The sequence below is a fragment of the Populus trichocarpa genome, chromosome 16, assembly GCF_000002775.5.
Source record: "Populus trichocarpa isolate Nisqually-1 chromosome 16, P.trichocarpa_v4.1, whole genome shotgun sequence".
Taxonomy (NCBI): Eukaryota; Viridiplantae; Streptophyta; class Magnoliopsida; order Malpighiales; family Salicaceae; genus Populus; species Populus trichocarpa.
The window spans coordinates 11896167-11912411 of record NC_037300.2 but is presented as its reverse complement, the minus strand read 5'-3'; the positions used below and the strand labels follow the sequence as shown (position 1 = coordinate 11912411).

At 30.7% G+C, this 16245-nt stretch overlaps 1 protein-coding gene and 1 long non-coding RNA gene across 2 annotated transcripts; both read right to left on the bottom strand.

Moving 5' to 3' along the window:
* Positions 1-1341: 1341 nt before the first annotated feature.
* LOC127904439 (uncharacterized) lies at positions 1342-3253 on the bottom strand. The gene is made up of 2 exons (XR_008057635.1): positions 2734-3253; positions 1342-1621 (listed from the first exon to the last, which is right to left on the bottom strand). It is a non-coding gene; the product is annotated as an uncharacterized LOC127904439 (long non-coding RNA).
* Positions 3254-5040: 1787 nt separating this feature from the next.
* LOC7466063 (clathrin light chain 2) lies at positions 5041-7543 on the bottom strand. The gene is made up of 3 exons (XM_002322940.4): positions 6977-7543; positions 6740-6893; positions 5041-5640 (listed from the first exon to the last, which is right to left on the bottom strand). Exons 1-3 carry the CDS (start codon positions 7237-7239, stop codon positions 5281-5283), a joined length of 777 nt encoding a protein of 258 aa, XP_002322976.3. The 5' UTR covers positions 7240-7543; the 3' UTR covers positions 5041-5280.
* Between the last annotated feature and the right edge of the window lie 8702 nt (positions 7544-16245).

Genomic DNA, 16245 nt, shown 5'->3' with positions numbered 1-16245 from the left:
TTTAATTTTTTTTATTAAAAAATACATTAAAAATTTGATCTGACCTGTAGTATAGCATGAAAAATAATCTAGTTGGGCACAACTTGAAATATCATGTCAAGTTCTTTTTAGTGTATTTGAATTAAATCTAAAAAAAAAATGAAAAGAAGATACAAAAAGAAAGGCACATGAACCTAACGTAACAAAAAGGGGATAGACATACACACGGGGCTTGTAGCTCAGTGGCCTTGGCAGGCTTTGCCCTGCCTAAGTGCCCTGGTTCGAGCTCTCGTGTGTACCCAGCACTTGAGGGTTTAGCTGCTGTGGTCCATCGTGGACTTGTTCCGCCTCTCCTCCCGGGTTCGACCCTCTATGTGCACGCCTGTCACCCCCGCGGTGCCTTACCTGCTCCTGGGCTTGCAGGATGTCCAGTGGGCCGTGGGGAATAGTTGTGGTGCGCGTAAGCTGGCCCGGACACCCCACGTGAATCAAAAAAAAAAAAAAAGGGGATAGACATGCATGAGCTATAAGACCACATCCACGTGATTAACCCTTTAAAAAAAATAGATAATATGTTATTTGCTTTTATATTTTTAAAAAATATATATATCAAACTGTGTGTTTGCCACGTCGTCTAATTGTCTAGATTTTAACCCCCTTTTAGGTCACAAAATTGAGGTTTGGTCTTTTAAGTCAAAAACCTATTTTTCAAGTTATTTTGATCTAAAAACATCTAATAAACATTCTTGACTTCTTAATAAACCAATTTATCAAGTAAAAAACCTCTAAATCCATCCAAAAAAACAAAATTAAACCTACAGAATATTTTTGAATCTCGATCTATTTTTTTTCCAGCAAAATAAAAATCAATCATCACCTTGATAAAATTCTTGTTAAATAAAACTCATTAAAACGAATATCAATATTTTTTTTATGGCTAGAAACAGGCACAGCAAATAACTTCCTCTATCCTTGCCTAATTTTCAATGATTTTCTCTTCTTTCAAATTAAAACCAAAAAATGAGCATCATGAAGTTACGAGTGAAAAATAAAATTACATAATTGAAAAGGCAACCATACGTGTTTTCCATGTTCTACACTTTGGTTCTCGTTTTTTAATATTTCCTTTATAGAACAAATTACAAGTATTCATAAAATGATATAATCGAAGAAAAAAAATTCATGATCAAAATTTTTTTTTTTAAAAAAAAAAGGCATTGTGGATTACTATAGAAAAGGTCAATGCGTTATAGTATATTTTTACTAGATGTGTGCCGGCGCTCCGCCGCGGGTTGGCATTTGTATCTATATGACTAAACCTGTGGTAGATGACTTCTAAAAGACCATGTACAAACTCGAATATCGAAAAATTGCCAGGCAAAGGCAGTGGTGCGATTCCTTTGCATAAAACCCAAGCCCTCGACAGTGGGATATACAACATGGTTTAATAAAAACAGCAAAAGAAAATCCATAATATAGACAGTCTACTCAGCAAGAAAAATAGCTTGAGCCTCAACATTTGCTGTGCTGTGCGTGCCTTTTTTTGTAGGGGGCGAACCATCATGGTTTGACGATCCAGCCTCATCATCCAAGAACGATGCAATTGGTGTGCTGTCTCCAAGCTCTAAACTGAAGCTGTCACCTGGAAGCAGCAGAAGATTAGGAGAAAGACTAAGTTGTGCATCCATTATTATGTGTATTTAGGTTAAGGAAGTGATGGATCCTTGGCCAATCACAACATATGTATAGTTGGTTGAGAAAAAAAAAAGGTGCTAATGAAAAGTCAAAAATATTTTTAATGGGAGTCATGGGAAGATTGGCAGCAACCAAAACCTACCAAAAGGCAGCAAGATTTGGCAGCAACCAAGAAAAAGCAACACTTGACAGCAAACTCCTTAAAAAACAACAGACAAAAGAACCTTATGCGAAAAGCAAGATCAGTTTCAGTTCTCTCCATCAGGAAATGTTGAGGCTCAAGCTATTTTTCTTGCTGAGTAGACGCAAGAAAACCAAAGAGTGTGTTTTTCTTTTTTGGTTAATGGAAAAGGAAAAAAAAATCTGACCTAGACCTTTATAGGGTCACTATAAACAGAGGCAAAAAAGAAAAAGAACATGAGAATCAATTTAACTTTAGCAAGAAAACAGTGCCAACCCAGTTCCCCCATGGGGTAGGTTTAGCTATAAGGGACAATCTAAATCAGTGTATCCAGGTTTAAGTCACTGATACAATGAAGGAGAAGCAAAAACGGTGATAGTTCAACCTATATTGTCATAAAAAGACAATCCAAAATGGACTTCTCCTTGGAAAATTAAAACCAAAAAACACCCAAACATTCTTTATCCGACAACTTTATGAGGATCATCATCTAATTAGCTGATTATACTACAATCAGCTAATAATCAATATATGAAACTGAGTTCAGCCCACCCTGCACATCTCACTGAGTTTCACTATGTAAATCATCATACAAAAATAATTTGTACGTGGGCTAAGATGAATGCATCAAAGGACATTAAAAAGAGATCGTAAGAACCAATCCAACATGGCATCATGAGAGCATTGGATTGACCACCATACACAGACAACATAGATACAACAAACACAGTTCCTAGCCAGCATATAAACAGCACACAGTGTCTAAAGCATCAAGGACGTCTAACGTAAGAGAAGGGTTAATTCAGGATTAAGAAACAAAAAATCCATCACAAAGAACATGGACTTGATGAGGAAAAGGATTGAGCTGAAACAACGACCTAATTATACGAACCAAATGCTCGTCCCCGACAAGCCAGCACAGAACCATTGAGTCTTTAAGAAGACAAAAGCCAGGAAGAAACCAATGGGTAACATGAAGAGTGGCTGATAAACGAACATCAAAACTCTAAAAACTGAACAAAAAAGATGCCAGCTGAAGTGAAGCCAGGTAGAAGGAGTAGAGAAGGTGAGGAATCAAAGGCTATTTGTTTTGACGAAGCTCACCCAAGCTGCTTGAGTTAGCCAATCCAAAGTCTGGACTCTGGAGTAGCCTGCAAACCCAGTCCACAAAGAAGCCAATAACAAACAACCTAGCCAGCCTCAGCCCATTAGGAAGGCAGCCGATAAAATCCAAAAAATGAAAGAAAACCACCCCCATCAAGTAAAGGACGCATGAAAAGCACTAAATTACAGAGAAAAAATAAATCCTGAAGGTTAATAATTCTTAATTGTTATAAAAGTAAAATGACTAAGGAAAATAAAGAAAATTCCAAATAAAAACTTCGAGAACTAATTTGAGCATTAAAACGAACTCACTTAGTAATATCTAGGTGAACACGCTCATAAAATTTCAATTTAATAATAAGTGATGAAGCAAGAATTTTTTAAATAAGGGGATAAATTATTAATAAATATTTGATATTAAATATTATGTAGGCATGCATTATATAGAGAAATCAATTTGAAACATATATACTAAGGCTCTATTAGTCTTTGCGTTTCAAAAGTATTTTTGAAAAAATTGAAATTTTTTTATATTTTTGCTTTAAATTAATATTTTTTGATGTTTTTTAATCATTTTGATGCGCTGATATCAAAATAATTTTTTAAAAATAAAAAGACATCATTTTAATACATTTATGAGTGAAAAACACTTTAAAAAACAACCGCAACCACACTTTCAAACAGACTCTAACTCATATCAAATGAAATTAATTTAAGAATACTTTTAAAATAAAAAAAATTACATTATAATTGTTATCTTCGAGTTTTTATATTTTGAAATCGTTTCATAATGATTTCATTATTAATCTTATCGAAGATATTTATCTCAAAATAACTTAAATTATAAAAAATTATATAAAAATAAATATAGCCGGGAAAAAGATTTTGCAGTGATTTTAATATAATGCATATAAGAAAATCCAAAAATGGATGATTTTCCACGAAACATGCATTTGCTTTATTTGGAGTTGAAGACACAGAGTATTCTTTTTCTCTTTTTTATTTCCCATATTTTTGTAGCTCCCCTTCTATTCATGGAACTTTTCAACTCCTAATTTATGTTTCTGCACATAAAATGTGCTTATAAAAAGTTAAGGGGGCAGTTGCCCCTTTATACTCCAGTGTGGCTCCGCCCCTGTTAATAATTACCCCTTGAGCCCTTAAAGATTTCGAAATAACCACCATTCATTTATTTATATCATGCGGTACATTATGCGGTGTGATTCTCTGGAAATTTTGGTTGTAATTACTTTTTAAAATAATTTTTGTGTTGAAATATATTAAAATAATATTTTTTTTTTATTTTAGAAAAATTATATTTGAAATCAGCGCATCAAAATGATCCAAAACACATAAAAAAAATTAATTTCTAACAAAAAAAATGAAAATTTTTAAAAACGCGGTGTGCCAATTATCGATATCTCCGTCCATCAAACAAAGCAACATTCTCTAACATCAATTGACAAAGCTAATAATAAAAATGATAAAACTAAAGCTTTCTAAACTCTAAAATTATAGCTTTTTAATGTTAATTATTTTTAACTATTCTAAAAAATAAACTAAATATCTTTATCAAAAGCTATATAGCTAATATTTTTTTTTTCCTTACTCGGGTATTTTCACGTTTTTTTAAAAGATGAGACTAGTCCGGTTCGGAATTCGTGATTGTCCTTTCCAATAAATGCGCTTTTTAGAGATCCAACAAACAAAGATTCCTAAATTAAATAAAAATAAATAAAATAACTATAAAAAAATTCTTTAACAATAACTTCTAAACCTAACCGTTCACCAATAACTTCTATACCTAACTACAAGTAGCTGACTCTACCAGATCTATAGATCACCCTTGTAAAATTTCAACCCAATTTAATAATCAAATTAAAAATTATATTCATTTTTATCAATAAACTAGTTTGACTCTGCAAACTTTTTCTAAAATAAAATCACATAGAACAGCTTGACTCGGTAAATATCCCAGAATGAAGCAAGACATAGAATCAGCGAGAGAACATGTTGCCTTTAAACTGCTATGATTGCAAGTCTGCAGGCAAATGAGAAGCTTGAAGTTGAATAATTGGGAGTTAAGATCAACACATAAAGGTAATTGCATTCGTAAAATCACACCGAAATAGTAAGCCTAGAAAATCAGCACAGAAACAAAACTTTTCTACTTGCAAGACTGCTAAATGGCCTAACCAACCAAGACGCTCGTTCACCTGGACCAGAATTCAGATACCATATGGTTTACAATCAGACTAAACTAGTTTTAATTACAGCTAATTACTTTTCACATAAATATTCAACAGGCAGCAGCTTCACTCTCAAGCAGCAGCTACTGCCTCAGGAGTTGCGGCGGCAGTCTTTGTGGAGGCTGTACTAGGGGCGGCAACAGCAGGACCACTCTTGGCATCTTTTTTAGGTTCTGCTGGTGATGGAGGCTTGGGCTTCATGTGGGGAGGTGGATTGTGTTTAAGGTTGAGAAGTATATGACGCATCCTTGATAGGTCAGTAGGCTTGCCAGGCTTCGGTCCCTGGATCACCACAATGGTGGGCTGCTTCTTCTCATCCTTCTTCCCCCTTTTCTCCATTGTTGGCACCTCGCGAGGAATGAGTTCTGCAGTTGCCTTCCAATAATTCTTTCCAGCTTCGGCATGGAACTTCTCCCGGTTTGCCAAAAATAACTGACATTTGTGAAAGCAAATCAGATAAAAACATACCTTCACTCCAGCTACACCACCAGTGGAGGAGGCTAAGGGGGCAGAGGGAGGCCATTGCCCAAATACCAAGAAGCATTCCAAGACATTTTTCTATTTATTCAATTATGTAATTTGCATAAATCTTTATTTTAGTATTTCATTCAATAATTAGAATTTGTGTATATATAGTTAATTTAGATTCTAAATAATTTTTTTTTTATTTTTTAAAATTCTTTTTTAATATCAACACATCAAAACCATCTAGAAACATTAAAAAAAAATCAAGAATTTTGGAAACAAGCTCAGAATGTCCGGGCTTCTCCGGTGTATGCCACGATTATCAAGAAAACTCATTGTAGCCTATTTTTAATTTCTTCTTCTTTTCTAGATAGGTTCAGCCACATGACACCCTTTTTTGGATCAGATTTATTAGCGAGTTTGATTATTATTACCATAATTACAGTGATGATCAACAGATTGCAACTTGTAACAGTGCGAATCAATAGGCAGTCAAGATCACTTATTTCAGACTAGCAAAACCTTAAACTGCACCTGAGAAGTTCATGCAGGTCTGATTACCCATACAGATCTGATGTTTCCAAAATTTAGATCAAAGCATGAAAACACCAATGCTCTTAAATTTAGCAATCAAACAACTTCTTCAATAAAGCTAGCCAAAATCAAAATCAAAATCAAAACCAAAACCAAAAAAATAAATGCTATGACTACATGAAAATGAATATCATTTCTCCACTAGCCATCCTAAATTTGAGAACAAAATAATTTGTGCAAACAAAAATATTGTAAAGGGCACCCCAACAGAAAAAAAACATGGGATTTCTTCAAAAATCTTCTTCCAAATACTTAAATAATGCTCAGCACCTTATGAATGAACATAGAGCACCCACATCATTGGATCATTTCATTCTATTTGAATCTAATGGCCCCTTTATGTTATTTTATTTAAAATAATTGGTTTAATACATTTTAAAGATACTTTGTTAGATTGTTCTAAGAAATATTTTCATGGAAATTTAAAATTATTTTAACAAAAATATGAGTTAATTGAGATGTACTCCCTCACCTTCTCCTTTTCTCTATTAGCAGCCTTGTTGTTCTCTAGAGTCAGCTGTCTCTTCCTGTAAAACTCTTTTTTATACTCTTCAGCTTCCTCTACTATTTGCTTCAACATCTCCTTCTCCTTCTTCTCCTTCTCTTCCAGTCTTATAGCATTCTCTCTGCACTTGTTATGTAAGTTTTTTTATTAATAAAAAATCAAATCAAATCAAAGCAACAGCTGGCTGCATATAACGGATACTACCTACGCCACTCTCTTAAAGCGAAACCTTCCTCGGACTCCATCTCCGACGGAGGAGGCAAGATCGGTCCATCCGATATCCCGTTCTGCTCCGGGGAGAACCCGCCGTCATCGCTCACCGGCTGCGAGGAGAACAAGTCATCTCCTGTGGTGCTGTATGACTGAGAAGCGAAGACCGGTGACGAGTTACCGGTCAGCGAGTTGGCATCAAAGTTTCTAAAAGAACCGCTGTATTCTCTAGGAGACTCGTCGGTGAACGATGACATGATCCTCTCTTTCCTCTTTCAGGCGTTAATTTCTTCGCTTCCTTCTCCTTTTTGCTTTGCTAGTTTGCTTTAAAACTCTGATCAGTGAACCCAAGAACAACCCGTACGGCGGACGCGTGTTTGGTTTCTACTCGTTAAGAAGAAAGAATCTTTTGTGTGATGAAATGATGCCTGACATGTGTTGGTTTGTAAGGCTGAGGTAATTGGTGATCTTTTCATGGGTCCCACAACCTGGAAAATTCGGCGGATGCGTCATTGCGTGCCTGTAGGGAGGTTCGCCGTGGAATATTATAAATAGTCCGGCGCGGGGCTTTACTTCTGTGGTTTCGCGGAATAAAACCTTCCATTATTTAGCGGCAATGACTGATAGCTGGAATCTGGGGTCCCATATTTGGTGGGTCCACAAGCATCTAACAACATTATTTTTTAGATAACTACAAACCAGTCCTCAACTTATGATATATTTCACAAACCAGTCCCCAATCTATGGAGTTTTGGTCGAAATAGCTCAACTATTAAAGAGATTTTAACAAATGGATCCTCGTTGCTTAATATTGATCATGTTAAAAAGCCACGTTAAGGGTGTGTTTGGTATTCCGGTTGCTGTTGTGGTTGTAGTTTGAAAAAAATTGTTTTTATAAAAAGTACTTTTAGTTGAAGTTGATTTGAAAAAATATATGTTTGGTTAAAACTGTGGTTGAAATTAAGGTTGAAAAAAAATAGTTTAATGTGTTTGGTTAATAATGCTTTTGAAATTGAGGTTATAAAATAATTTTTAAAAATATATATTAATATTGATGGTTTTTAATTTAAATATTGTAGATTTAACTATTGTTATTACATCATGAAATAAATAATACTTTATATAAAATATTTTTTATTGTTCCAATAAACTATCTACAATTTCATCACGTAAGAAATATATACGACAAGGACTATAATTTTTTTTGTTTCTTAAGCATGCAACAACATCAGGTAAAATATAATCAGGAATAAAATTGGAATTGCGATTAAATTTTATAAATGTTACGTCATCAAGCGATCTCTGTCTAATTTAAGCAGTGTCATTGAATAATGTTAAACACCAGTTTTTTTTAATAAAACATAATTAAAAAATAAAAAATAATTTTTATTTTTTATTTTACTGGATCGGACCTGGTTCAATGCATTTTTGAGCTTTGAACCGGAACCGGTCCGACCGGAACAGTGTAGCATGGCTACACTGTTCAGTGAACAGTGTAGCCATGCTACACTGTTCGTGCTAATTAATTAGCATGAAAGGCGCAGGAAGCAGCATTTGCCTGCTTTTTTTTCTCCTGCGTTTTGGATGCTGAAATGTCGTGGGTCCCATGAATAGTAAATTGCTTTTTTCTTTACCAAACGGGTTGCATCTGCGTTTTGTTAAAAACGCAGACGCAACCTCGCTACCAAACACCCTCTAAAATACTTGCGTAAGAAGCATGTGCATATGTAGCTTCCTAGACTAAAACTAAACTTAAACTCAATCAATATAGTTTTTTAAAGAATAAATAATTTCATGTTCTAATCATTCATAAAATATACATATGGTGTGTGTATATAAAATTAAAAATTAAGAAAAAAATCAAAATGGCTGAGTGAAACATTGTAGCCTGAACTATAATACTTTTTTTTTTCTTATATTGTTTTTTTACTTTGGTTATTAAATGTTTTTTTTAATTTCATCATTTCATGTTACATTGATATTCCAGGTTACATTGATGGATGATTGGATTTAATGACTTGTTTTGTGTTGTTTTTTTGTTAGGTTATCATGGTACTAAAAAACATCCAACATTTTAGTGGTTCTTGATTTGAAAAAAAAATCAGGTTGTTTGTGAAAAATAAAAAAATAAGGGAACCAAAAATAAAAGTAAAGTGAAATGGTAGCTTTTTTAAAAAAATTCTTCGGTTTTTGTTTTTGCTTTGATCATCAAATTTTTTGTTTAATTTCATTCTTTTATATTGCATATTGATTATTAAACTTGATAATTTATTTCATATTGTTTTTTAATGGGTTATCATAATTTTAAAAAAATATCTCAATATTGGATTGATTCTCAATTTTATAAAAAATAATAATTTTATTGTTTGCAAAATATAAAAAAAATAAGGGACTAAAATTGAAATTTAGGTAAAATCACAATCCGTTGGGGAAAAACAATGGTGTCAATGCTTTTTTGAAAAAAATTTGCATAAAGATATTTTCTAATTTTTATTTTCATCCCATTAGTTTAACAATTAAACAATTTAATCTAAAATTCATTTTATTCATATTTTAGTCTCTCGGTAGAAAACGATGAAAGAGAGAGAGAAAGTTATTGTTTGACCATATTGCAGCAACAAAAAAATATTGATCTTAGTGTAAATAGGTTTCACTTAACTAGGGGTTCAATTAAGGTGTTTTTAAACCTTATCTTCTTGGAAAAAAGTAGATTGAATTTATTTATTTTTGATCTGATTTTGTGTTTTTGAACTATTTTTGGTGTTTTTTTGCATTGATAATTAGTTTTAGAGGTTCTAAGGGTGTTTTTACATTAAAATAGATTGAAAATAAATTTTTAGATTGAAAAACCTTAATTTTTCAATCACCAAAAGTAATCAAAATCTAGAAAGGCAAACAATATGTCATGTGCTTTTATTTAAAAAAAAAAAACAATATAGGCAAACAACGCATCTTCTGTCTAATTTAAAAAAAACAAAGATAAAAGTTTAGTCTAGCAAACCCAAGCACGCCTTGGCCTTTAAAAATTATAATCATGAAATGTTTTTTTCTTTTCAATAGTGATTCCAATTAAAATAATGTTTTTACTAAAATAATCAAGATATATATTAATAAAGAAATTAAATTTAAATTTGAGAAATATATGTTTCGTTCTTATTACAAATAGTTAAAAAAAATTAACAACCTGTTATTTTAATGATCATTTTTTTATTAGAAACGTATATTTCAGTGTTTTTTTTAGATTTAAAAACAAACATATTATTGATTGTTTTATGAATGAGTAAGAAATGCAAAATTTTGATAGTAATTTCCTCGTTAATATTGAAGGAGAATAAAATATTTATATTTATTGTAATTCTTTTTTTTTTTATTAGATTAAGAACCTATGACCAAAAAAAATGTTTTTTTTATTAAAAAAATGAGGGATTATAAAATTTTAGATATAATTTCTTAAAATATGACACTCTTTTTAAAAGAACAACTTTTCAACAATTTAAATTTTATTTCTTAAAAATTAATTAATTTATAATATATTAAATATATTATTTTATTAAATCAATAAATTAATTGAGAATAATGTTATATATTATTTTATTGAATACCATTAGACTTTTGATTTTTTTAAATAAGATTATAGAAATCTTGTATAAAATTAGCAAACGCTCTTTTGCACATTCTATTATAACCATTTTTAAAAAATTTATTTGATTGTTATTTTATTATATAATTAAATAAAATATAGTTTGAAAAAACAAAGTTATTAAACTCATACGGGTCTATGACCTAAGTTATAGGTTTGGCAAGTTAACATGGGTTGATCTAAGTCGATTTAATATATCACTTTTTATTTTATATATAAAAAGATGTCATTTAAAAAAAAATGTACGTCCAAGTTGCTCGTATTGAGTGTTGATTCACACAATTAAATTTGAAACTTGGCTTGAGAGAGAGTCTAGTTGAGAGGTTTTAAGATTGACTACTAGATTGAGTTTAGGCCTCATTTGTTTCATGGAAAGTGGTTTACAACCATTTTTTAAACTTTCTTATGTTTATTTGTCATTAGAAAAGTTAATCACGAAAAAGTAATTTCTAGTTAAATAAAAATTTGGCTTGGTTTTTTTTAAAAAAATTCCTTTTATTTTGGACGAAATACACTTTATAAAAGTTATGAAAAAATAAAAAAATATCCTATTATTTGTAGATTATATCAAATTTTGTCATTAATCTTTTGATTTATATATATTTTATTTTGAAATATTCTTTTTCAATCTCTCCTCTTTCAAATTTTTTATTTGTTATATTTGGTCCCTATTTTTTATAACTATTTATTTTATTTGAATTAACCTATGAAATTGGAGTTTTTCTCAATTTCATCCTCCTATAACTTTTTTATTTGTCAAATTTGGTGCCCATTCTTTTAATAAACTTGAAAAAAAATATTAAAACATTAATAAGTTATTTTCTAGCTCGTTTTCCATGGCATAACTAAACACTAGAAAAATATCTTCCAACTCATTTTTTATGACACGGCCAAATATAAAAAAATAATCCAATTTTCAAGAATTCATTTTTCATAGAAACTATTTTTTAGTAAATAAGCGAGATGGTAATGACACTGTCAAGGAGTTCCCAATAACAACGCATGAACTTTGTGTTATTCATATGTTTTTTAATATGCACTCATACTAAAATTGTTAGAATGTTATTTTTTTTTTTAGAATTGAAACTTGTTTTTAGAATAACGAAAGAAAGTTTAGTTTTTTTTTCTAGCTTCTAGAAAACACGCTAACAATGCCTGGACATTCTTATTTTACATTCAAAATAAAGAATGAAGTTTTTTTTTTTTTTGAAATCTTTCTTTTTTAACTAAGCTTTCAACCAATGCTGAATGTAACTGGGGTAACTTCAATCGGTAAGAAGTGTGTTCATCCAATTGCTCAATTTGGAAAACTATTCAATAGCTCAATCTAGTGTTGGCTTTCAATATCACCACCAACAAAGTATGGTTTTTGCTCATTAAAAGGAACCAAAATGGATCAAATACCATATGGTCACGGATTGACATCATAAGATATATAAGACTTTGTGAATTTTTTAGACATGGTATAAGCAATATATATGTTACTCCAGAATAGAATAAGAGCACCAAGGTCAACATTTTCAACATCTACATCATTCATGGTTTCACTTGAAAAAAAGACATAGGAGTTGTCGTCCCAAATTAAAATGTGAAGTTATTATTGGATCAAGCCTAGAAGCAATATTATGTTGTAAGCATCCATTTGTTCATTGAAGATTTTAGCTTCTATAGTTTTATGAGTTTGTAAATTTTTGCTTTCACTGATTTTCTTTTATTATAATTCTTGTTTGCACGATAAACAATGAAATTGTTAATGGAAGTGTTGTTGTCTTAATAGAGTTAGATTTTCAAAAATCATGAATGGAAACCTATGATTGATGTATAAATTGAAAAATTCAAGATTAATATATACATAAATTATTATTTTTATTATTATTATTTTAATGCGGTTAGTTTTTAAATTTTAATGAACTAATTATTTTATAAATTTGACGTGCAAGGAAAAATTCTTATTAGGATAGGGATGACAATACTGTTGTCAGGAGGATTTAAGATAATTACAGCACAATTAGGTAAGATTGAATTCAAAATGTTATATTTTTTAAAATGTTAAAATTTTATTTTTTATTATCTTAACTGGTAATTTATTTCTACCATATAGGTTGCACGATTTCTGGTATGATGCATAAAAAAAGAAGAAAAAAACATACTAAAGAAAGAAGTCTTCTAAGCTCAAGAGACGTGGTTGTTTCAAGGGATTTCAGATCTCCGTACATCTCGAAGGCTATATGGAAAGCTTATATCTAGCACGTAATGTCTGAGCATTTTTTATGGCGATCTGATGTGCCGTGAATGATTCGAAAATCGACAACAATGAATCTGACGAAAATGTATGAAGGATGGGTCTTCCAAATTAATTTTGTGAAGAATCCTACCTGACTTATCACTCTTCAATCACAAAGAGTGTGGCGTTGAAATCCTAGATTGATCTTTGTGGCGTCCAGATCGACTTATCAAAGATTCATTCTAGTCTATCCTCCATCTTATTTACCTTGAAATCACTATAATCCAGCCTAAACACCAAAAGAAAGACAACACAACCAGACCCATCCTTCATACATTTTCGTCAGATTCATTGTTGCCGATTTTCGAATCATTCACGGCACATCACGATCACAATCCAGTGCAGAGAATAGGAAAAAGGAGATTCATGGTTTAATAATCACGCACACCGGCATATCCATTCCATTCTTTTCGCATGCAAAGCTGATGGTAAAATTATCTTTAATACATTTATTTTTTAAATTGTTTTTTATATGAAAAGGTTTAGCTAACATCAGTTTCTTTTTGCAAGCTACGATTCTTGGACGCAAATCAAGACCGATGAAACTTTTTGTAGAAACTCACATGCAAAATGATGACTGTCAAAAAGGGATGCAATAACTCGTGGATAGTCGAGCTCAAAAGCTCATGGTAAGTTGGATTTCAACAATTATTTTCTTAGGTTATTATTATTTTTAAATTAGTTGACTATTGGTTTTTTAGAAAATATATACCACCAGATTGCAGGAGAGAAATGGGTACAATCGTTCGACCAATCCAAAACTCTATCTGAATTTATGGTTGAAGGCTGGATCATTCGATAGACCTAATAAAAGTCAGGTTTATGGTATTTTAAACACTATAACCGAGGATATATAGACATGTTATAGTGTATCAACCATTAATTCCTCGCAATTGGGTTCAAGTTCTCAATCTCTGGATTTTCAGGCAATTGTACGTAAAACAAGTTGAAGTTTAAACGACCCGACTTACTATTAAGACAAAACAACTTAGTGTTGAGACAACCGAACTTAGACGATTGTACATGGAGATGTTATCAAACCTCGGTGGTACATGTTGTCAACCTCCCCACCCTCTCAATCCAAATGAAGGTTTGCCTCCTCCTACTCCTCCAACTTTTATTCTCCAAATGAATTGTATTCAAACTTATGATTGTTAAATTTGTAATAAACATTTGGTTTATTTTAATATAATTTAATTTTTTTATGTTCTATTTATTTTAAGTTTTTTAAAAAATATTAAAAACTTACTGATGGAATTACTGATTGGCTAGGTCTATTAGAATGTTCCAGACAATTAAAAAAATTACATGAAATGACATTGACCATTATAGACGTAATCACTTATGGATTAAATCCCTTTGAAAGTTTTAGAGGGTTTTGAAAAAATTACAAGAAATGTCATGACAATTAACGATGGAATTACAAACGGTATTTTTTGTCAGTAATTTGTCACACTTACTGATGAAATTACCAACAGAATTGTGACAGTGAATTTTTTTTTTTAGCATGCCTTTTCCTTCTTTAACTCTATTAGTGATTATATTACTGAAAAAATGACCTACATAATAGAAATCATTGAAGATAAATTTTTCGATGAACAGGTACTGTCTATAATTCTATCGGTAAATGTTTTGTAACAAAATTAATGTCTAAATACCGAGAAAAAAATCTATCGGTAATATGAAAAATTCTAGTAGTGTTATTTAGACAAGTTTAACCATAATAGATACTATTCATTCTACATCAGCTAGGTTTGGATTGGCTTACTTTCATTATGGAATTTTAAGTAGACTTGTTTTTAATCATATATAGTTTAATATTAGTGAGTTGGCTTTCACTTCATTGCGGCCAAATCAAAAAACATATTAATGCAAAGAATGAATTTGCAGATGTTTTCATTGTGTTTTTTAAAATTATAAAGAATTTAATTATAAATCAAAGCTAATGCATATATTTAATTAAATAAATCAAGAATTATATATTTTATAAATACAAAAAATAATTGTTAATATTAAACTAAAGACTAAACTGTAAAATTGAGAGATAGATATAAATTGAGAGATAGCTCGTAACATAGGCCATGAACTCGATTGTACTTAATAACTCTACTTTTTTAAACTAATTATTTATTTAATCAAAGAAAAATTCAAGAAAAAAAATATGATGCAGGTATGCAAAAAAAGAATGCCCACTTATATTAGGAAAAAATGTTATCGAAAAATTAGGCTGGGGTTTCTTTGACAAAAAAAAAATCAACCTATCTTAACATAAGAATATCTAAAATACATCTTTATAATGTCAATAAACAAATAAATCAACCCAAAAAACTCTTAAATTTGTCTAAAAATACAAAATCAAACAAAAAACAATCTTCTATCAGCCTTGATCTATGGTTCTAGACAATATAAAGGGCAAAGAATACCTTAATAGAACTTCTCTCATCGAATAAAATTCGTTAAAACAAAAAAAGACCTTTTTTATGGCTAGAATATAGTCAACCAACAATTTTCTCTCTCCTTTATTATTTTCTGGCGACTCCCTCTCCTATCTAAAATAAAGGACTGGAAAATGAGAAAATTAAGTTTTGGATTAGAACAAAACTTTTTTAAAAATAAAGAGACTATTGTAGAAGAAGAAGGAAAATGAAGGATAAAAAATACTTTTTCTTTCAAATTTAAGATTGGCCACGTCATTTTCCTAAATTTGACTCTTTAGTTCTCTATCTTCTAATTATGTTTTCTTATAACAAATTATAACAAATTAGTCATTAATGTGATAAAAAATGATTCAATTGAAGAGAGAAAAAAAGTTTGACAATTAAAATAAAAAAAAAAAAACAAAGCACTGTGCGAATTCATAGTGTTTTGTGACTGTGTGTATACAGGGCGTGAGGCTGTAGTGAAAACTCCACAGTCCACACCTTATAGTTTTTTGTTAATTTTAAATATGACTTAGAAAAATAAAATTATTGATTGTGTATGAGATTTTTTTAACTAATTTCTTAGAATTTATTTTTTTGAGATACTATTAAAATTTAAGGAATTTGTTTAATAGGATTAAGAAAAGATTTTGACCAACTCGTACACCCAATGGATAAAAAAGATTCTTCACCCAATTTGATTCAATTGAATGTGGGTCAAATACGAGTGATAGTTATGAATATACCAAGTAAGATGTTGGTGCATAAAAAAATCCACTCAACCCAATTCATTTTCATCCCTAGCTACATTGTTTATTATTATAACATATACTAAAACACATTAGTGTTTTACTGTGGACTGCACAGTGCAGTCCACAGTAAAACACTCTTTAGTTTTTTTTTTTTAGTTTTTTTTTTT

Excerpts from the sequence above, each read along its gene's own strand:
- LOC7466063 (XM_002322940.4), bottom strand. The coding sequence starts at position 7,239 with ATGTCATCGTTCACCGACGAGTCTCCTAGAGAATACAGCGGTTCTTTT. Across the intron at positions 6,894-6,976 it reads GCTTTAAGAGAGTGGCGTAG|AGAGAATGCTATAAGACTGG; the intron begins GTAGTATCCGTT and ends TAACAAGTGCAG. Across the intron at positions 5,641-6,739 it reads CTAATAGAGAAAAGGAGAAG|TTATTTTTGGCAAACCGGGA; the intron begins GTGAGGGAGTAC and ends CACAAATGTCAG.